Source organism: Engystomops pustulosus, chromosome 5, assembly GCF_040894005.1.
Source record: "Engystomops pustulosus chromosome 5, aEngPut4.maternal, whole genome shotgun sequence".
Lineage (NCBI taxonomy): Eukaryota > Metazoa > Chordata > Amphibia > Anura > Leptodactylidae > Engystomops > Engystomops pustulosus.
The window spans coordinates 127,755,918-127,779,356 of record NC_092415.1 but is presented as its reverse complement, the minus strand read 5'-3'; the positions used below and the strand labels follow the sequence as shown (position 1 = coordinate 127,779,356).

The following is a 23,439-nucleotide window of genomic DNA, read 5'->3' as shown; positions in this document are numbered from 1 at the left end:
TTCTCTGGGGTGTCAAACCCCCTTTAAGGGCAGGATGGCTAGGGATACTTTACTGGGCAGAGGAGCTCGCACAGGGTGCGTCCATCTCCAACGGCAGTTGGCCACGCCCCCGGTGTGTGCACATTTAAAAAACCTAAAATTGAAAAATTATATGAATAACTGTACTAAAGATGAAATTCAGGCTCTGTGTAACTTGGAAAAAGACAAGGATATAACTGTGAAGCCGTCTGACAAAGGAGGGAATATTGTGATACTTGATACCAAAGCATACTGTAAAATGTGCCTTGATTTACTTGGTTAGAGAACGTTGTGTGTTCAATTTGCAAAACACAGTATGCAGCACCATAATAAACTTATCTAAAAAAAAGGGAGGGGGAAAAGGAAAGTTGCGAGTGTAATAAAATATAACCTTTATTAAATCTCTAAAATCTTGAGTATGATCTCACACTAATAAGTGAAAAAACTGGACTGGAGGGTAGGTTACTGGTTGTACCTCCCTATATGTAAAAATGAGACGTCTGGATGGCGCTGGTACTAAGGGGTAAAAGTTTCTTTTATTCAGATATATTTTTGGACAACAAGTTTCGTACTATAAAAAGTGCTTCCACAGGTCTAGTACAATACACAAACAAATAACTTTAATGGTAAGTTAAAATTGGATGGATAAAATGAAATGGATCGATATACAAAATAAAACATAGGCTTTAAAAATTCATATAAGCTTATAAGGAATCTACAGTATTTTCTAGATCTCCGCCTTTGGCCCTGACCATACAGTACAGCTTCCAGAACAGAGAAGCTGCTTCCTGAGCGAATCACATATCCAAAGTGAAAAAACTAGTATGGCATTATTTGTTATTATGTTCTTCCTTTTATCTGGCAGAGTCCCACCACTAATTTATTGTGGGAATCGGGGAGGAAACAGACTGTGTGATAAAGTGGTCTTCAGGTTAGCAGATCATAGGGAGCATGAGCGTCACTGCTGTGCATTGCAGCGCAGCACTGTGTATGAGCCGGCTGTTGCTGTGTGAGAGGATTGCGGCTGATAGATTATGCGCCGCGTCTACACTCCACTACAGCAGCGCTGATGAGTTTGTCTTAGATCGTGTGCGTCCAAGTGACTGGGACTATCAGCTATATTGACGCTGTCTAGGATCCTGCTACATGTTCAGGTGTCAACATTACTACTGTCCCTCTGTTATTATATCCCTAAACTGTGGCTATGGATAAGTAAAGGATGTCCCGACACGTGTTTCGCTGGGTCTCTTGTAGGGGCGGGGGCGGACAGGTTCCAGCGCTTTTATGTAGAAATCTGAGATTTTTATGAGCTTCATTCGCCAAAACGATTTTACTGTGAATTCAGTGTAATGCAACACAATATTGAGAGTGTACCTATTGTAGTTGAATGCTGAAATTGTTACATAGTTGTTGTATTTATAAATAACATAGTGTCCTTTGTAAGGCTTTTGATGGAGTGTTTTGGGTCTGCATCCTATATAAAACAAAAAGATATGGCCAGTTAATAAACATGACAGTGCTTAACCGAAACATATACAAAAAAGTGTTTTTCTTAATTTAAGATATGACAATTTGATTTCTTCTTTTTAATGTCAAAGTAAAAGTAAGCATTTGGACAGCACGCCTCATTCAATTCTTTTTAGTGCGAGATGTGATTATGAATGCAAGATGAAAAAATCTGTTCTATCCTTGTGAGATTTGCTATTCACTAATTTTTGGCTAATTTTGGATCATTTTTTACATTGCATGATATTAGACATGCTACTAGTATAGATGCAATTCTTGCTGTAAGAACAAACGCGCATCCACACAGTGCCAAAAGGCCATCATGATATGCAATACTGTAAAAACAAAAAAATGGGAATCAGTCACCAGGGTAAAAAAAATATATACAAAAAGCATCCGAAGCCAAAATTATCATTCAAGCCTCTGGGATTGAGACTCCCCATCCTGTAAATCCTTGGCTTTCAATTTGAAGAAGCAAAGGGTCCAAGTCTCCGCCTCATATCCCAGACGTTATTTGGGTGATAGCCCAACCTCTAAGACCTCTAGGGTTACAGTTGTGGAATTTTTTTAAATGCTCCGCAATTGGTGTGGGCTGAAACTGTTTATTTTGGTTTAATGAATGACAGCCTTCGAATGTAAGGATGGTCATAAATATGACATCAAAGAACATATTGCTTGTTCCTCACCTGGAGTGATTTACGCTCTCCAATGTCCCTCCAAGATTACAAATGTTGGGAAAACCATTCATGAAATGAGAATCAGGATCAGAGAACAGCTATACTCAATCAAAAATTATGACAAGATGCAGATAGAGACCTTAAAGCAAAATAGTTTCAGCCCACACCAATTGCGTAGCATTTCAAAAAATTCCACAACTGTAACCCTAGAGGTCTTAAAGGTTGGGCTATCACCCAAATAACGTTAGGGATCAAAGGCGGAGACTTGGATACTTTGCTTCTTCAAATGGAAAGCCTATGGATTTACTGGATGGGGAGTCTGAAACCCAGAGGCTTGAATGATAATTTTGGCTTTGGATGCTTTTTGTAAATTTGGAATATGATTCTGATCTGCAGTTATATATATTTTTTTACCCTGGTGACTGATACCCATTTTTTTTGTTTTTACAGTATTGCATATCACAATGGCCTTTTGGCATTGTGTGTATGCGCGTTTGTTCTTACAGCAAGAATTGCATCTATACTAGTAGCATGACTAATATCATGCATTGTAAAAAATGATCTAAAATAAGCCAAAAATTAGTGAATAGCAAATCTCACAGAGATGTAACAGAGCGGTTACGCTCTCCATTTGTCCATTATTACTCCGCTAACAAAAAGATGATTTTTTTATCATGCATTCATAATCACCTCTCGCACTAAAAAGAATTAAATCGTACGTGCTATCCAAATGCTTACTTTTACTTTGTCATTAAAAAGAAGAAATCTTAAATCGTCATATCTTAAATTAAGAAAGACACATTTTTTGTATATGTTTCGGTTAAGAAAGAATAGCACTGTCATGTTTATTAACTGGCCATATCTTTTTGTTTTATAAAGGATGGAGACTAGTGATGAGCGAGCACTAAAATGCTCGGGTACTCGTTATTCGAGACAAACTTTTCCCGATGATCGAGTGCTCGTCTCGAATAACGAGCCCCATTGAAGTCAATGGGAGACTCGAGCATTTTTCAAGGGGACCAAGGCTCTGCAGAGGGAAGCTTGGCCAAACACCTGGGAACCTCAGAAAAGGATGGAAACACCACGGAAATGGACAGGAAACAGCAGGGGCAGCATGCATGGATGCCTCTGAGGCTACTTAATTGTACCATTATGCCAAAATTATGGGCAACAGCATGGCCATGACAGAGTGACCGAATGAGGCTAGATAGCATCTAAAACATGCAATAATTGACCCTGACACTATAGGGGACGGCATGCAGAGGCAGCAGCGGCAGGCTAGAGAGTGTCATGGCGACATACCCTAAATGGACTCAGGCTTCAAACCAATGGGTGGCAGAGAGGAACCAAAGGAGGTGAGCAAGAAGCGCTGAAATGATTTCCTATGTGAACAAAAGGTTGACGGTATATTTAGTCGACATAGTGACTAAGTTCCATAACGTATCTGGTGAAACACCCGAAAAATGAGCCTGACACAGCTCTTTTGATAAGGGGACGACATGTGGAGGCAGCCATGGAGACGACTTCCTTGATTAAGAGCGACAGTATGGGGCATTCATATTGCGCTGCTATGATTGCAACTTCAGGTCTCCAGCATGGAGGCGACAGATGGGCCGAGTTCCACTATGTATCTGGTGAAACACCTGAAAATTCTGCCTGCCACAGCTCGTTTTATAAGGGGATGATGTGCTGCATATCCTCTCGTGTTCCAGCGTCTGGGGTATAAAGAGTTGAAAGTTGCGCATGGAGACATTGGTGGACGCTGTGGAGGATCGTGGAGGCAAAATGGACAGGAAACAGCAGGGGCAGCATGCATGGATGCCTCTGAGGCTGCCTAATCTTGGGATGGAGGTGGCGGTCCACTGCCAGGCGAGCTTTCGCCTGTCCAAGCCCCTGTCTCTCGGCTCCTCCCCACCCAAAATGGGCCTGGGGGCCAGAAGCGTTTACTTTGAAAAATTATAATTTTCAAAGCAGGCCGGGTCGTTTGAATATTTCACCTAGGAATAATGGAATAGCATAGTGGTTCTATTTTTAATTGTTTTTTCGGAAATGGTTCCATGATTAAGAGCGACAGTATGGGGCATCCATATTGCGCTGCTATGATTGAAACTTCAGGTCTCCAGCATGGCGGCGACAGATGGGCCGAATTCCACTATGTATCTGGTGAAACACCTGAAAATTCTGCCTGACACAGCTCGTTTGATAAGGGGACGATGTATGGAGGCAGTGAACTAGTAGTAGATTAAAGGTGCTGCAGTTAAAACTATGTTAGTTGGATCTTGGGATGGAGCTGGCGCTCCGCTGCCAGGCGAGCTTTCGCCTATCCAAGCCCCTGTCTCTCGGCTACTCCCCAAACAGCACTTCTAAGAACCTTTTGTATAAGATCAAGTGTAGTAGTGTTCTTATAAGGTTGGGATATGGCGGGTGAGGGGAATGTAAACAGATGCGCAAGAAGCGCTGAAATAATATCGGTAAATGATAAAAGTTTGCCAGTATATTTTGTGGATCACACAGAAGGTTGGCGACAAAGTTAACAAGTTTGATGTGGAAGCCATGAAAACAACCCAAAATTCTGCCTGACACAGTTCGTTTGATAAGGAGACCATGTATGGAGGCAGCTATATGGACGACTTTTGGAGGCAGCTATGGCGATGACGTGTGGAGGTGGCAATGGAGACAACGTATGGAGGAAGCTAAAAAGACGACGTGTGGAGGCAGCTAAAAAGACGACGTATGGAGGCTGCTATGGAGACAATTTAATTTGGATAGTGCCTGTATGTGGCAGTCCAAAATAGTTTTCAAACCAGAGAAGCAGGTAGGTGGTCCTACAGAAAAATTAAATAGATAGAGTACTATAGCTAGAGCCAGTTGGCCCTGGCAAAAAATAGCCAGTTTCCTCTGCTTTAGTGTACAAAGAGGAGGAGAAGGAGGACAATGAGGAGAAGGAGTGCATACATTATTCAGGTTGAGCTTCTTTCACCTGGTGGAGAATGGAAATCCTGAGAAATCCAGGCTTTATTCATCTTGATAAGCGTCAGCCTGTCAGCGCTGTCAGTCGACAGGCGTGTACGCTTATCGGTGATGATGCCACCAGCTGCACTGAAAACCCGCTCGGACAACACGCTAGCGGCAGGGCAGGCAAGAACCTCCAAGGCGTACAGCGCCAGTTTGTGCCACATGTCCAGCTTTGAAACCCAGTAGTTGTAGGGAGCTGTGCGATCATTTAGGACGATGGTATGTCAGCTACGTACTCCCTCACCATCTTTCTGTAAAGATCAGCCCTACTCTGCCGAGACTGGGGACAGGTGACAGTGTCTTGCTGGGGTGACATAAAACTGGCAAAGGCCTTGTAAAGTGCTGGACAAGCTGCCTGCTCGCCTACTCTCCCTCGCTACTTGTCCCGCAGAAGTACGCCCTCTGCCGCTAACGCTGTCAGAAGGGAAATACTGTTTCAGCTTGTGCACCAGGGCCTGCTGGTATTCATGCATTCTCACACTCCTTTCCTCTCCAGGGATGAGAGTGGAAAGATTTTGCTTGTACCGTGGGTCCAGGAGAGTGAATACCCAGTAATCGGTGCTGGAATAAATTCTTTGAACGCGAGGGTCACGGGATAGGCAGCCTAGCATGAAATCTGCCATATGCGCTAGAGTCCCAACGCGCAAGAATTCACTCCCCTCACTGGCCTGACTGGACCTCCTCCAACACCTCTTCTTCTGCCCATACACGCTGAACAGTGAAGGACTGAACAATGGTCCCCTCTTCTGTCTCGCCAACATTCTCCTCCTCTTCCTCCTCATCCTCCTCCACCTCCTCCGATAGGCGCTGAGAAACAGACCTAAGGGTGCTTTGGCTATCAACAAGGGAATCTTCTTCCCCCGTCTCTTGTGACGAGCGCAAAGCTTCCGACTTCATGCTGACCAGAGAGTTTTTCAACAGGCCAAGCAGTGGGATGGTGAGGCTGATGATGGCGGCATCGCCACTGACCATCTGTGTTGACTCCTCAAATTTACTCAGCACCTGACAGATATCAGACATCCACGTCCACTCCTCATTGTAGACTTGAGGAAGCTGACTGACCTGACTACCAGTTCTGGTGGAAGTTGACATCTGGCAGTCTACAATCGCTCTGCGCTGCTGGTAAACTCTGGATAACATGGTTAATGTTGAATTCCACCTCGTGGGCACGTCGCACAACAGTCGGTGAGCGGGCAGTTGGAGGCGGCGCTGCTCTGCCCTGAGAGTGGCAGCCTCTGTGCTGGACTTCCTGAAATGCGCACAGATGCGGCGCACCTTCGTGAGCAAATCAGACAGATTGGGGTATGTCTTGAGGAAACGCTGAACTATGAGATTTAACACATGGGCCAGGCATGGCTCATGTGTCAGTCTGCCGAGTTGCAGAGCCGCCACCAGGTTACGGCCATTGTCACACACAACCATGCCTGGCTTCAGGTTCAGCGGTGCCAGCCACAGATCAATCTGTGCTGTGATGCCCTGTAATAGCTCTTGGGCGGTGTGCCTTTTATCGCCTTGGCTCAGCAGTTTGAGCATCGCCTGCTGTCGCTTAGCGATGGCACTGCTGCTGTGCCTAGAGCTAGCGACTGATGGCGCCATGCCCACGGATGGTAATTCGGAGGTGGAGGTGGAGGAGGGGTGGGAGGAGGAGGAGGCAAAGTAGGTCTTCGAGACCTGGACCGGGGTAGGCCCTGCAATCCTCGTCGTCGGCAGTATATGACCAGCCCCAGGGTCAGACTCGGTCCCAGCCTCCACCAAGTTAACCCAATGTGCCGTCAGTGACACATAGTGGCCCTGCCCGGCAGCACTCGTCCACGTGTCCGTGGTCAGGTGGACCTTGTCAGAAACGGCGTTGGTCAGGGCACGGATGATGTTCTCTGACACGTGCTTGTGCAGGGCTGGGACGGCACATCGGGAAAAGTAGTGGCGGCTGGGGACCGAATACCGAGGGGCGGCCGCCGCCATGAGGTTTAGAAAGGCCTCGGTCTCTACCAGCCTATAGGGCAGCATCTCCAGGCTAAGCAGTTTGGAGATGTGGACATTGAGGGCTTGGGCGTGTGGGTGGGTTGCACTATACTTCCTTTTGCGCTCCAGTGCCTGGGGTATGGAGAGCTGAACGCTGGTGGATGCTGTGGAGGATCGTGGAGGCGAAGATGGGGTTTTCGCACGGGAGGTGTTTGGGCCGGGGTCCTGGGGTCTTTAAAGAACCTCAAGACTTCTGAAAATCTAGCCCTCGCCACGGGAGCTTGACTACGGGAAACATTTGGCGCTGATGCACCAGCTCTGGCCCTGCCTCTCCGTCTGGCCCCACCACTGCCTCTTCCAACCTGTTCTGCTATAGGACTCGCCTCCGTCTCAGAAGCACTGTGTTCACCCGGCCTATCAACCCATCATCCTCCGATCCCTCAGTCTGCTCCCCCCTCGGACTTCCTGCCCTGACAACAACTTCACCACTGTCTGACAACTGTGTCTCCTCATCGTCCGACACCTCTTTACACACTTCTTTCACTACGTCAATAATGTCATCATCACCCACAGACTGCGACCGGTGGAAAACCTGGGCAACGGAAAATAGCTCAGCAGCAACCGGACAAGTGGTTTGTGACTGTGGGAAGGGTCCAGAAAACAGTTCCTCAGAGTATGCCGGTTCAAATGCCAAATTTTGCTGGGAGGGGGCAGACTGGGGGGAAGGAGGCTGAGGTGGAGGAGTGCTGATTTCGGTGACATGGGTGGACTGCGTGGAAGACTGACTGGTGGACAAATGGCTAGAAGCATTGTCCGCAATCCACGACATCACCTCTTCGCGCTGTTCTGGCCTCAACAGTGCTATACCACGAGTCCCAGTAACTTGAGACATGATGAACCTAGGGAGTTTAGCTCTGCGGCGTTCCCCTGCTCCCTCATCAGCAGGTGGTGTCTCACCCCGCCCAGGACCACGGCCTCTGACCCCTGCAGTAGTTGGACGCCCACGTCCACGCCCTCGTCCTCTACCCCTAGCCCTCGGGTTAAACATTTTCCAAATTAAAGTGTAAACTTTTAATTTTTTTTTTTTTTGTGTTTATTTTTGTATTTATTTTTTTAAACAAAACGATGCTATCCTATTGCTATGGCTAGTTTCTAACCTACACTGACAGCACACAACTGGATTTTGTGCTGTGTCTGATGACTTTGAGTTATAAAAAGAAATAAACATAAAAAAAAATAAATCAGCAGACTGTGCCTAATTCAAATCAAACCACTAATAAATTGTCCCACTTTGGTGTTTGAGGTGGATATGTGTGTCACTAAGAGCTAAACACAACGGTCGGAAGTCTCCCAGCAAATTCCTCACAATATGGTACTAGCTGCACTACTAGTGGCAGCAAGCCCAGCCACAAGCAAACCAAAAAAAAGTAAAATATAACGCTATTGTAGGCCTAAATAAGCCGTTGGGGTTCTCCTATGGCTATTTTCTAGCCTACACTGAAAGCACACTGCTTTGCCAGATTACTTTGAGTTATAAGAAGAAATAAACGTAAAAAAAAATAAATCAGCAGACTGTGCCTAATTCAAATCAAATCTCCCTCATAGCCTCCCTCATAGCCAATTTGCTCCTGGGCAAACCACTTGTGTGTTTGGGGATGACACACCTCCGAGAATTGAATGTATAGATCTCTTTTTACGTTATATTGATGATATATTCATTATCTAGAATGGAGGACCACTTGACTTGAAAAAAAATTGTAAATGCCCTAATCCATAACCATATAGGCTTACGTTTCACCTCTGAAATCCACAAACACTGTCTCCTCTTTTGGATGAGTTAATTACTAAATCACAAGATGGGGTTCTCCATACAACAATTTATTGAAAACTCACAGCGACTAATTCGCTGTTATACTGGGACAGTCATCACTCTTTCCCGCAGCGAAAAGGAATCCCTAAGGGACGATACCAACGGGCATGACGTAACTGTAGTTCTGATGAAGACTTTAGACAAATCCTCAGGTAGGCATACCAATGCTGCATACAAAAGGACCGTACACAAATGCTAAGCAGACCAACTGATAGGATGAGGATACAGGATAAGAAATTGAGAGTGATAGACATGTTTGACAGTGGGGCAAAGGGGGCGAGGTTGATCCTTGATGCATAAGAGTTCTGGTTGATCCTAGCCCCCTCATTACTTATAGGAAAACAATATCCATCAGAGATAGACTAGTGAACATTCATTATCTGCCCCTAAACCTACAGGCTTGTGGCTTGATAGAAAAATTAATGGGAGCTACAGATCTGGGGGTTGCGTCGCATGCCCCTACATGCAAACAGGCAAAACGTTCCTAAATAATGTTAACCCCTTAAGAATGCACCATTCTGTAGCTTAAGGCTCAGCCCGATTTTTTTTTGGATTCAGACATGCGTCGCTTTATATGGTTATAACTTTGGAACACTGTTACCTATCAAAGTGATCCTGAGATTGTTTTATCCACATGTTGTACTTCATTTTAGTGGTAAATTTTGGCTGATAAGTTTTGTGTTTATTTACAAAAAGAAAGAAAAAATTATGAATTTCTGCAAAAATTTGCCATTTTCAAAATTCGATAGATATACCACCCAAATAAGTTGCTGAATAACATTTCCCATATGTCTACTTTACATTTTCATAATATTCATAATGTCTGGATAATTTATTTTGATGTTACATGGCTTACAAATCGAGTATCGCTTTCCGGATTTTCAGAATTGACTATTTTGAGGACAAATACAGTTTTGAATGAAATTCTACATAGTTAGGCTACATGCACACTGCCGTGAACCCGCCGCACCGTAGCACGGCGGGCACATGGCAGCGCGGGGAGAGGAGGAGGAGGTGAGCACAGCTCACCCCCGCCCCTCTCCATAGCGATATATGGCCGCGGCGCCGTAATACGGGAAAAGATAGGACATGTCCTATCTTTTCCCGGGCTACGGAGCGTTACAGTGCCGCACTTGTGCTGCACCGTACCGCTCCCGTAGGGCGCCGTGAGCCCATAGAAGTGTATGGGGGATGTATATCGGCCGCATATACGTCAGCCGTATATACGTCCCCCATACATGTGTGTGAATGCAGCCTTAGCATCAAAATCCCCTATATAATCACGCCATTTTCAAATCTGCACCCCTCAAACTATCAGAAACAGATTTTAGGAAGATTGTTAACCTCTTGAGATCTTCATAATAGTTGAATCAAAATGGAGGTGAAATTTAGAATGGTCAAATTGTGCCCGTTATACGTTTGTTTAGCCCTAAAATTTACACATTTCCAAAAGATAAAAAGCGAAAATCCACCATACAATTTGTTCTACAATTTCTCCCGAGTACAGAGACCCCAACGTGGTCGTTTCTTGTTTTATGGGTGCACAGTGATGCGCAGAAGGGAAGGAGCGCCCTGCAGCTACCAGGATTTTAGTTTATTCATTGGTCCCTTTTGTAGGCTATAAAATTTTAGCTTTTGCGTTATTGGGGCCATGTGACGGCATTTTTTTGCGGGAGGAGATATTTTTTCCAGTCTTACAATTTTGAGGTTGGTATCCCCTATTGTTGAAAATTTAGGAACTTTTTTTGAGGGCAGGAGTAAAAAAGCATCAATTCTGTACTGGATTTTTTACTTTTTTTATTGGTTCACTGTATAGCCTAAAAATCATGTTATCTTTATTTTACCTGTCGATATGATTACAGGGATACCATACATGAATATTTTTCTTACTTTTTACTAAATTTTTCAAATAATACCCTAATGTGGGAAAAATCTATCATTTTTGCATTGCCGTCTTCCATGTGGCATAACATTGTTACTTTTCTGGCTACGGAGCTGGTTGATGACTTGTTTTTTTGTGGGACATGTTGTACTTTGCACCAGTATAATTCTGGAATACATATGTTTTTTGATCGCTTGTTACAGCATTTTTTGTGGGAATGAATAGGTAAAAATCATAATTTTTGGCGGGTTTATAACAGTTTTTTTAACGGTGTTTTCCGTGCGGGTTCGATAATTATTTACTGTTATTCAATGGGTTGTTACGGACGCGGTGATACTATATATGTGGGGTTTGTGTTATGATTTCGACTTTTTGAGGTTATATGTCTCTTTATGTGTTATGGGGCTTTTTGGCCTTTTTATTGATTTCTTTCTTTTTTTTTATTGATTAACTTTTTTTTTTTTTTACTTTTTTCACCATGGGACTTGAACAAGCAATCATCTGATTGCTTGTTCGTGACAATACTCTGCAATACATCATTATTACATCATATGCATAGGCTGACACTCTGGCTGTAAGATGACGCCATCTTACCGGCAGTTCTTACAGGCAGATCGGACCCCAGTGATGCCACAGCAACGATCGGCGCCACCCGAAAACGGTTCGGGGGGGGGGGGGCGTTGATCATAGGGAAAAGACACCACAAAACCAAGTTAAATGCCCCATTTGCGCTGACCGCAGCATTTAACGGGCTGAACACCCGCGATCGGAGCCCATTAATCATAATATGTCTCCCGTCTGCCATGAAAGGATTCCCCGACGCACATTTCGGCGCTAGCCTTTGTCTGGGGATAAAGTTCCTCTAGCTGCACTGGGATTTTATATCCCTTCCCACCAATAGCACAGTTACTTTCTCACCTGAGGTAAACTATCAATCATTCTGGTATGTCTCACCCTTCTATAAGTGTCATATTACCTATAATACCCAATTATTACATTTCCTACATGGTGAAAACAATTTATACTGCATACTAACATAAATAATAAAATCAGAAATAGTAAAAAAATAAGAAAATAAAAAAAGTGAATTATATATGTGCTAAACAAGGTGCAAAAAATATAGTGCAAAGTGTGAGTGCATAATGAAGTGATAAGTGCTACATGCATTATATACATCTCTGTGGGATATGCCCACAAATCATAAAAAATATATATATAAATTTACGTGTTAGTTAGTGACATCAAGTGAGACATGTTACAAACTTTTACCTATTCACGTGTTGACACAAACATCATATAAGACATTTTGATATTAAACAAATTCGCCTAGATATAACTAGCAATGTCATATATGTTTTTTTTATTAGTTACTTATAGATATACCAAATAAACATATTTAAATGCTAAATTTAAGTTAAGGGGATAGAGTGCATATCAAATATAAAATATAATACATGATGGTTTGAATGCAGGGACATCCGTATAGGTAAGAGACATACACTAAAAATCGGTCTTAAATCAGTCTCTAATTCAGTGCGTCACCATATTGTTGGAGTCCAATGTTACTTCAATACTGTCAAAGATCTCCATGTTCATAGTTCGTAAGTCACTAGAGACGTGCCTGTAGATAACTTGAGTAGCATCCATTTGCTCAAATCAACAGAAAGACATAATATGCAGCACCTTCTGAATAGAGAAATAAATAAAAAATAAGTAAAAACATAATAATCAAACATACAAACAAGCATATCAGGTGCAACTAAAAACAAGAAAAATATATACTAAAAACTCAGTGCAACCCAGGTCAGGAGTCAGAGAAATGGTGCATAGCTCAAGGTCTCGTTGAGGCCTTGTGTTTTGAGGATCCAAATACACCTAGTTTCACATTGTGCTAACTTTTGTGCCACAGGGCCTCCCCTGATGTTGTTTTTAATGTGGTCCATACCACAGACCCGGAGGAGTTTCGGATTGCATTGGTGGTATTCCTTAAAGTGTCTGGCCACTGTGAGTCCATCAGTACAAAATTCAGGATTACTTGCTGCCTTAATGTCCTGTACATGCTCACGTACCCTGATTTTGAGTTCTCTAGTGGTCAGACGTACATAGATCATGCCACAAGGACATGTGGCGTGGTATACCACCGCTTTCGTGTTACAGGAAATGGTGTGTGTGATTTTATATTCTTTCTGACCTTCTGAATCTGTAAAAGTTTCAGTTTTAATGATGTTGAGGCATGCTACACAGCGGCAGCAGGGTTTGCACCCCCATTTTGGGCCTTTATTATCTAGAAAAGTGTGAGTGTCTTTTCTTTCGTGATGACTTTTGACTAATATATCCCATAGATTTTTTTGACCTACGTGCTTCTATCCGTCGATGTGCTGGGATATATTTTTGTATTAGTGGATCTGCTCTTAACAGTGGCCAAAATCGTTCTAGGGCTTGTCTCGTAAGTTGCCACTGCGAATGAAATTCCGTAATGAATCTTACCTTCTGATCTTCTTTATTTTTCTTTTCCGGGTACAATAATTCAATCCTGGGTATAGACTTGGCCCTCTGGTATGCTTTTCTTAGGGATCTTTGACTATATCCACGATTAATGAATCTCTGTCTGAGTTTTTGCGCACAGTGTTCAAAGGTTTCCTCTGTGGAGCAGATTCTCCTCATTCATAGATATTGTCCTGTAGGGACAGCTCTGATGGTTTGTGGTGGATGAGAAGATATATATTGAGTGAGTAACTGTATATCGATAATTTTGCTTTTAGTGAAAAACAGTTGAAACTGGAAACATAAAACCAAATGGTTAAATGGACCAGTCTAGATCTTAATTTCAGGGAGAAGCCTGGACTCTAAAACTGATGTTCACAAGCATTTTCCTAGCATTTTCACTAAGCTAGAGCTATTTTGCAAAGAAGAATGGACACAAATTCCAGCCTCTTGATGTGCAAAAGAGTAAGAAACATAATGAAAAACCCATGCCTGTTGTCATTGCAGCTAAATGTTTTCAAACAAAGTATTGATTTATGGAGGCATAATGTATTTGTATTGTTACACTTTTTTCATAAATTCACAAAAGAAAATTTTCTTTACACCTCAAAATTATGTGATATTATATTTTGTACTAATCAACAAAATACATTAAAATGTACGCAAACATTGAGTAATCTGATCTGAAGCAAATAATGTAAACCCTTAGGCTACATTCACACTAACATATGGGGGACGTATATACGGCCGACGTATATACGGCCGATATACGTCCCCCATACACTCCTATGGGCGCACGGCACCCTATGGGAGCGGTACGGTGCCGCACACGTGCGGCACCGTACCGTTCTGTACCCGGGAAAAAGATAGGACCTGTCCTATCTTTTCCCGTAATACGGCGCCGTGCGCCATAGGTTGCTATGGAGAGGGGCGGGGGTGAGCTGCGCTCACCTCCTCCTCCTCTCCCCGTACACTGCCGTTGCCCGCTACGGTACGGTACGGGCGGGCAACGGCAGTGTGAATATAGCCTTACTGTATGATTTTTCAATGTTATGCTTTACATTCTATCCTGGCTCATTAAATTATATGTATATATTTGATTTCAGGGATGAACTAAGAAGTTTTGTGCAAAATGGTACATTATCTCATTTAAAAGTGAGTTTCTCCAGAGAGGCACCTTGCACCAGTAATGACTATACACCCAAATATGTTCAGGAAAATATACTTATTTTCTCCAAAGACATTGTTCAAATATTGACAAAAGAAAATGGATATATTTATGTCTGTGGGTGAGTACTTTTTTACTATGTTGAATTATTTTCAACCTTTGAGTACTTTATGTAATTTTTATGCAAATGTGTACTCCGCCTATTTTAGCCGCAACCCTATTTTTCAAATCTGACAACTCTAAAATACAAATTCTTTTTCTCACCAATTTCACTGAATTTGGATTTTTTCTCCCACTTCCCAGTACACGGCATGGAATATTAAATACCGCCATTTTGAAGTGTAATTTGTTACGCAGAAAATAATAATTCAAATAATTCCTATAACAGGTTTGATTTGTTCAAAATATTTAAAATTTACAAGAGCAAAAGAGTAAGTGCATCTTTAATTATGATATATGATTTCTGCTGAGGGGCTTTTAAAGAGCAGTATTTTATGAAAAAGCATTCAGGTGCCATGTTAATTTTGTAGAGCTCCTGAGGTATCAGAACAGTAGAAACCCCTGACAAAATGACCCATTTTGGAAACTACACCCCTCAATGAATATATCAAGGGGTATAGTGGATGGTTTGACCCTACAAGCGTTTCACAGAATTTATTAACATAAGACTGTGTAAATGAAAATTTTTTCAAGAAAATCTAATTTTGGCCCCCAGAATGTAAAAGCAGTTAAAGGTAGAAAAGCACCCCAAATTTTGTCACACAATTTCTTCCGAATACGGCAATACCCCATATGTTGTTGTAAATAGCTGTAGGGGCATATGGCAGGAGTTGTAAAGAGAACAATGCTTTAGGGGTTTTGGAGAACAGATTTTGATTAAATCATTTTCATGCCCTCCTGGAGTACTATAACAGTGATAAACCCCCCCAAAGTGACCCATTTTGGAAACTACACCCTTCAATAAATATATCAAGGGGTATAGAAGATGGTTTGACCCTACAGGTGTTTCACAGATTTTATTACGGTAACATAGGACTGTAAAAATGAAAATGTTCAATTTTTTTCAAGAAAATCTAATTTTAGCCCCCAAAATGTCATTTTTAAAAGCTGTAGAAAAGGTAGAAAAGCACCCCAAATTTTGTTACAAAATGTCTTCTGAATATGGCAATACCCCATATGTGGTTGAAAATAGCTATAGGGGCATATGGCTGAAATTGGAAAGAGAACAATGCTTTAGAAGAGCAGATTTTATTAAATCATTTTCATGTGCCGTCATATTTGAATAGTTCTTGGAGTACTGTAACAGTGATAAACTCCCAAAAGTGACCCCATTTTGGTAACTACACTTTTAAATAAATATATAAAGGAGTATAGTTGCTGGTTGAACCCTACATGTCAAGTTTTACAGTATTCATTAGCATTTTACTGTGGAAATGAAAAATTTATTTGTTCAAGAAAATGTCACTTTGGCTCCTGAAATTCCATTTTTACAAGGGGTAAAGTTGTTCCCCAAATTGTGCCACACAATTTCTCCTGAGTATGGCAAAACTCCAAATGTGGTTGTAAATTGATACTTTTGAAGTTTAGTTTTGGCTGAAAGGTGTCGCTTTTTTGCACAGGTACAGTGAAAGCCCCCAACATGTGATCTCTTTTTGAAAAGTGATAAAATTTGATCTTAATCACTTATGTAGAATTTGTTGAAAAGCCCAAGTTAATTTTTAGTGTTTCATTTTTTTCCACAAATGTTTAATTTAAAGATATATTTTCAGACACTGACCTGAGCATAAAAATTAAACAGTACTGTAACATTTATCAGGCTGTATCTTATGTGAGGCATAGTATTTCTAATTTTTGGGCAGCACTGGCATAGGCCTATAAATGTGCAGATAACAAAATCAGTAGGTATTCATCTAGGGCAGTGATGGTGAACGTTTTAGAGGCCAAGTGCCCAAACTGCAACCACAAACTGCAAAGTCCAATTGCTGCTGTTACACAGCGGTCTGCCATTGACCCTGTGCGTGCGACGCGGCCGGGAACTTTCCCCAGCGCGCGTCGCACTGTGACCCCTGATGCGCGGCAGCGTGAGGCTGTGCTCACGCTGCCGCGCGTCTTGTTAAGTGTACAGTCCCAGCGGAGCGGGGAGAAGAGAGACAGAGGACGCGGGAGCGCTGCTATAGGTAAGTTAGTTTTATTTTTTTTTTTTGGCTATTCACAGTCCGGAACAGAAATAATTATTATGGGGCTTTTCAAAATGTGCCAATATGTGGGGCCTTTATATGATGACTAAAAATTACAAGAGGGGCGCTACTAAACTAAATATATAATAAGGATGGCAGGACTGTATATAAACTAGTAAAGGGTCAGAAGAAGACTATATGAAATGAGGGGGGTCGTTACAGGGCGATATATACTAAGGGGGGCACTACAGTACTATAAATTATAAGGGAAACCATTGCAGGATTGTTTATATTAAGGAGGAACATATATAATAGTCCATATATAAAGTATAGGAGTAGTAGTGCTGTGCCCATATCTACAGGATAGGAGTAGTAGTACTGTGTTGTGCCCATATATACAGGATAGGAGTAGTAGTACTGAGCTGTGCCCATATATATAGAATAGGACTAGTAGTACTGTGCTGTGCCCATATATACAGGATAGGAGTAGTAGTACTGAGCTGTGCCCATATATAAAGGAGTAGAAGTACTGAGCTGTGCCAATATATAAAGGAGTAGTAGTACTGAGCTGTGCCCATATCTACAGGATAGGAGTAGTAGTACTGTGCTGTACCCATATATACAGGATAGGAGTAGTAGTACTGAGCTGTGCCCATATATACAGAATAGGAGTAGTAGTCCTATGCTGTGCCCATATATATAGAATAGGACTAGTAGTACTCTGCTGTGCCCATATATACAGGATAGGAGTAGTAGTACTGAGCTGTGCCCATATATATAGAATAGGACTAGTAGTACTGTGCTGTGCCCATATATACAGGATAGGAGTAGTAGTACTGAGCTGTGCCCATATATAAAGGAGTAGAAGTACTGTGCTGTACCCATATATACAGGATAGGAGTAGTAGTACTGAGCTGTGCCCATATATACAGAATAGGAGTAGTAGTCCTATGCTGTGCCCATATATATAGAATAGGACTAGTAGTACTGAGCTGTGCCCATATATAAAGGAGTAGAAGTACTGAGCTGTGCCAATATATAAAGGAGTAGTAGTACTGAGCTGTGCCCATATCTACAGGATAGGAGTAGTAGTACTGTGCTGTACCCATATATACAGGATAGGAGTAGTAGTACTGAGCTGTGCCCATATATACAGAATAGGAGTAGTAGTCCTATGCTGTGCCCATATATATATATAGAATAGGACTAGTAGTACTGTGTTGTGCCCATATATACAAGATAGGAGTAGTAGTACTGAGCTGTGCCCATATATATAGAATAGGACTAGTAGTACTGTGCTGTGCCCATATATACAGGATAGGAGTAGTAGTACTGAGCTGTGCCCATATATAAAGGAGTAGAAGTACTGAGCTGTGCCAATATATAAAGGAGTAGTAGTACTGAGCTGTGCCCATATCTACAGGATAGGAGTAGTAGTACTGTGCTGTACCCATATATACAGGATAGGAGTAGTAGTACTGAGCTGTGCCCATATATACAGAATAGGAGTAGTAGTCCTATGCTGTGCCCATATATATAGAATAGGACTAGTAGTACTCTGCTGTGCCCATATATACAGGATAGGAGTAGTAGTACTGAGCTGTGCCCATATATAAAGGAGTAGTAGTACTGAGCTGTGCCCATATATACAGGATAGGAGTAGTAGTACTGAGCTGTGCCCATATATACAGCATAAGAGTAGTAGTACTGTGCTGTACCCATATATACAGAATAGGAGTAGTAATCCTATGCTGTGCTCATATATAAAGGAGTAGTAGTACTGTGATGTGTCCATATATACAGGATAGGAGTAGTGGTACTGAGCTGTTCCCATATATAAAGGAGTAGTAATACTGAGCTGTGCCCATATATACTGAATAGGAGTAGTAGTACTGAGCTGTGCCCATATATACAGCATAAGAGTAGTAGTACTGTGCTGTACCCATATATACAGGATAGGAGTAGTAGTACTGAGCTGTGCCCATATATACAGAATAGGAGTAGTAGTCCTATGCTGTGCTCATATATAAAGGAGTAGTAGTACTGTGATGTGTCCATATATACAGGATGGGAGTAGTAGTACTGTGCTGTGTCCATATATACAGGATAGGAGTAGTAGTACTGTGCTGTGTCAACATTTACATATATGTAGGATAGGAGTAGTAGTACTGTGCTTGGTCCATATATACAGGATAGGAGTAGTAGTACAGTGCTGTGTCCATACAAACAGGATTTGAGTAGTAGTACTGTGCTGTGCCCATACCTATATGATAGGAGTAGTAGTACTGTGCTGTGCCCATACCTATAGGATAGGAGTAGTAGTACTGTGCTGTGCCCATACCTATAGGATAGGAGTAGTAGTACTGTGATGTGTCCATATATACAGAATAGGGGTGGTAGTTCTGTGCTGTATCCATACATACAGGATAGGAGTAGTAGTATTGTTCTGTGCCCATACCAATAGGATAGGAGTAGTAGTACTGTACTGTGCTGTGCTCATATATACAGGATAGGAGAAGTAGTACTGTGCTGTGCCCATATATACAGCATAGTAGTAGTAGTTCTGTGATGTGCCCATATATACAGGATAGGAGTAGTAGTACTGTGCTGTGCCCATATATACAGGATACGAGTAGAAATCCTGTGCTCTGTCTATATATACAGGATAGGAGTAGTAGTACTGTGCTGTGCCCATATATACAGGATAGGAGTAGTAGTACTGTGCCCATATATACAGGATGGGAATAGTAGTACTGTGTTGTGTCCATATATACAGGATAGGAGTAGTAGTACTGTGTTGTGTCCATATAAACAGGATAGGAGTAGTAGTACTGTGCTGCTCCCATATATACAGGATAGGAGTAGTAGTACTGTGCTGTGCCCATATGTACCGGATAGGAGTAGTAATATGTACTGTACCAATATATACAGCATAGTAGTAGTAGTTCTGTGATGTGCCCATATATACAGGATAGGAGTAGTAGTACTGTGCTGTGCCCATATATACAGGATACGAGTAGAAATCCTGTGCTGTGTCTATATATACAGGATAGGAGTAGTAGTACTGTGCTGTGCCCATATATACAGGATAGGAGTAGTAGTACTGTGCCCATATATACAGGATGGGAATAGTAGTACTGTGTTGTGTCCATATATACAGGATAGGAGTAGTAGTACTGTGTTGTGTCCATATAAACAGGATAGGAGTAGTAGTACTGTGCTGCTCCCATATATACAGGATAGGAGTAGTAGTACTGTTCTGTGCCCATATGTACCGGATAGGAGTAGTAATATGTACTGTACCAATATATACAGCATAGTAGTAGTGTACTGTACCGATATTAACAGTATAGGAGTAGTAGTACTGTGCTGGTCTCATATATACAGGATAGGAGTAGTAGTACTGTGCTGGTCTCATATATACAGGATAGGAGTAGTAGTAGTACTGTGCTGTGCCCATATGTACAGGATAGGAATAGTAGTATGTGCTGTGCCCATATGTACAGGATAGGAATAGTAGTATGTACTGTACCAATATATACAGGATAGGAGTAGTAGTAGTGTACTGTACCGATATTAACAGTATAGGAGTAGTAGTACTGTGCTGGTCTCATATATACAGGATAGGAGTAGTAGTACTGTGCTGGTCTCATATATACAGGATAGGAGTAGTAGTAGTACTGTGCTGTGCCCATATGTACAGGATAGGAATAGTAGTATGTGCTGTGCCCATATGTACAGGATAGGAATAGTAGTATGTACTGTACCAATATATACAGGATAGGAGTAGTAGTAGTGTACTGTACCGATATTAACAGGATAGGAGTAGTAGTACTGTGCTGGTCTCATATATACAGGATAGGAGTAGTAGTAGTCTACTATAATGATATATACTGGATAGGGGCAGTAGTACTGTGCTGGTCCCATATATACACAATAGGAGTATTACAATTATTAGGACTTTTATATAAAATATTTCAAGAAGAACACAATAGAAGAAGAATAACTAAGGAGAGCAAGTAGGAGCCCTATAAGACTGTATAAATGATTTATTGGAAATGATATATTATGTCATTATTTATGGGAGTGATGTCCAATTTAATTTATTAGGTGTACAGTATTATTTACTTAAGGGCTATAGTGTGTATTGTAATACCCTGAGAAGTTGCAATGTAATATTTGATTTATGGAGAGGGGGCAGGATGGTTTTGTTATGGGGGTATATTTGATATTTGTGGGGGGCACCGTGTGGTCAGTTGTGTTATGATGGGTAAATATCATTTAGGAGCACAGTTGTTATCCAGGTGACTTTATACTGTAGTGACTGTGATACTTTTAGTTGCTCAGTGTGGAGATGTACCATACGGAGCTAAAGATATCTGAAGATAAGTAAAAACAGGGAGAAGTTGTCCTGCAGTTCAGTACCCAAAGAAGATGTGTGACATGTGAGGTAATGAATCCCACTTCTTAGTCTAATGACTGTAATTACTAGACTATTTCCTTAGTGTTAGTGCCTAGTCTTCTTTATGTGGTGCAGCGAGGATACGGGAAAGATGAAGGGTTATTCTTATTAGTAAGTTAGTGCTGAGCACTGACAATCACATCCCTAATGTTTATGCCTTGGCATAAATTCATCAATGCAGCCACTGTTAACTCCTGTGAAATATGGAATATTTCCAGGTAGCAATATGGTGGGCCCCCAGGATAAATTTCTCTGGTGGGCCCCAGGCACCCCAGTCCGACCCTGCACAGTGATTTCCTAGCACAGGGGGTTGATACACACACACAGTTATGTCCCAGCACAGGGGGCTGATACACACACACAGTGATGTCGCAGTACAGGGAGTTAATGCATACACACAGTAATGTCACAGTAAAGGGGGTTAATACACACACAGTGTTGTCAAAGCACAGGGGGCCCATACACACACACACAGTGATGTTGAAGCACCAATGTTATCAATAAGAAGATGCTGAAAACCATAATAACTGATGACAATAACCCCACACCACAATGCTACCTTACTATGGACACAATGCATATAACAGTATATGTACAGTACAAGATGAGACTTATCTCACACTAGAAGGTTAGTCAGTGAATGCAATACTGATCTGACCTAGGCAGAGGTGGCATCTAGTGGCAACTTGTCTTCTCATTCGGGGCCAGAATTGACATAACTTATGGCTGAAGAATTTTCCACCAAATGTTCCCGGCTGCACATGCCCCACCCTGTGCAACTAAAAATACTACAGTTACTCACAGTGTAATGTCCTCTGTAAATTATTTTATATACTGCCCCTCACCCCATTAATTATTTAATATACTGGGCCCCACAATTAATTTTGTATATGCATTTGGGCCATTTTCTTGTGGGTTCGTTTTTTGCGGCTTTCACTGCATGGTTGAAATAACACTTCACTGTTGGCTCAGTACAATCACAGGGATACTAAATCTGTACATGTTTTATTGTGTTTTAATACATTTTTAATAAAAATTAAAACCTTTAAAATGTTTTTTTACATCTTCTGATGCTAATAACTTTTTCATACTTTGGTGTACATAGCTGTGTAAGGTTGATTTTATTGGCAGGATGAGCTGACTGGGTATTTAAAGTGACCCTGGAAAAACCTGGCCCCATTCTGTAGAAGTGGCCATGTGATGTGGGTGGAGTTACTGAACAGCGCAGAGAAAGAGACTCATACTACCTCCCTTGTACTTTTTTAAAAGAACACAATTTAATACTGCTTTATATATACAAAATAAAAACTACTACAATACATCCTCTGATAAACAATGTAACTACTAAAATACTGCCCCTAACTAAAATATATTATAATACTGCTTTTTTATGAAGAATATAATACTATTTAATACTATTTTATTAAGAATATAATACTATAATACAGCCCCTGTGTATAAGAATATAACTACAGGCAGTCCCCAGGTTACGTACAAGATAGGTTCAGTAGGTTTGTTGAATTAGTATGTAAGTCGAAACTGTATATTTTATAATTGTAGTTCCAGACAAATTTTTTTTTGCCCCAGTGACAATTGGAGAGTATACATTTTTTTCTGTAATGGGACCAATGATTATCAATAAAGCTTCATTACAGACACTTTTAAGTTGATTATTGTAGTCTGGGACTATAGTAAAGCATCCAGAGAGCTTCACCAAAGGTCAAAGTGGGCAGAGAGGTCCGTCTGTAACTATGGGTTGTCTGTAAGTCGGGTGTCCTTCAAGAATATAACTACTATAATACTGCCCCCTATGTACAAGAATATAACTATGATACTGCCCCCTATGCACAAGATTATAACTACTATAATACTGCCCTCTATGAACAAGATTATAACTACTATAATACTGTCCCCTATGTACAAGAATATAACTACTATAATACTGCTGCTATGTAAGAGAATATAAGTACTATAATACTGCCCTTCCATGTATATAGCTAGCCATTCCCCCAGTATACAGCCAACCAACCCCCCTGTATATAGCCAGCCAGCTCCCCCAGGATATAGCCAGCCAGACCCCCAGGATATAGCCAGTCAGTTCCCCCAGTATACAGCTAGCCACCCTGTATAAATCGAGAGAGATCCCCCAGAATATAGCCAGCCAGCCCCCCTGTATATAACCACCAGTTCCCCCAGTATATAGCCACCCCCCCCCCCA

General features: G+C 41.7%; 1 protein-coding gene across 8 annotated transcripts in view; it reads left to right on the top strand.

Annotated features, from left to right (window-relative positions):
* The window catches only part of MTRR (5-methyltetrahydrofolate-homocysteine methyltransferase reductase), a 517,819-nt gene that overhangs the window by 423,254 nt on the left and 71,126 nt on the right, over positions 1-23,439 (top strand). For 5 of the 8 annotated variants that reach the window (XM_072152995.1, XM_072152997.1, XM_072152996.1 and 2 more), the window contains one exon: positions 14,521-14,703. The exons of 2 other annotated variants lie outside the window; for them this stretch is intronic. In XM_072152995.1, the coding sequence (XP_072009096.1) occupies positions 14,521-14,703 (183 nt within the window). Of the gene's footprint in view, positions 1-14,520; positions 14,704-23,439 lie in introns of those variants that run through there. One more of the 8 variants, XM_072152999.1, reaches the window with a different exon arrangement.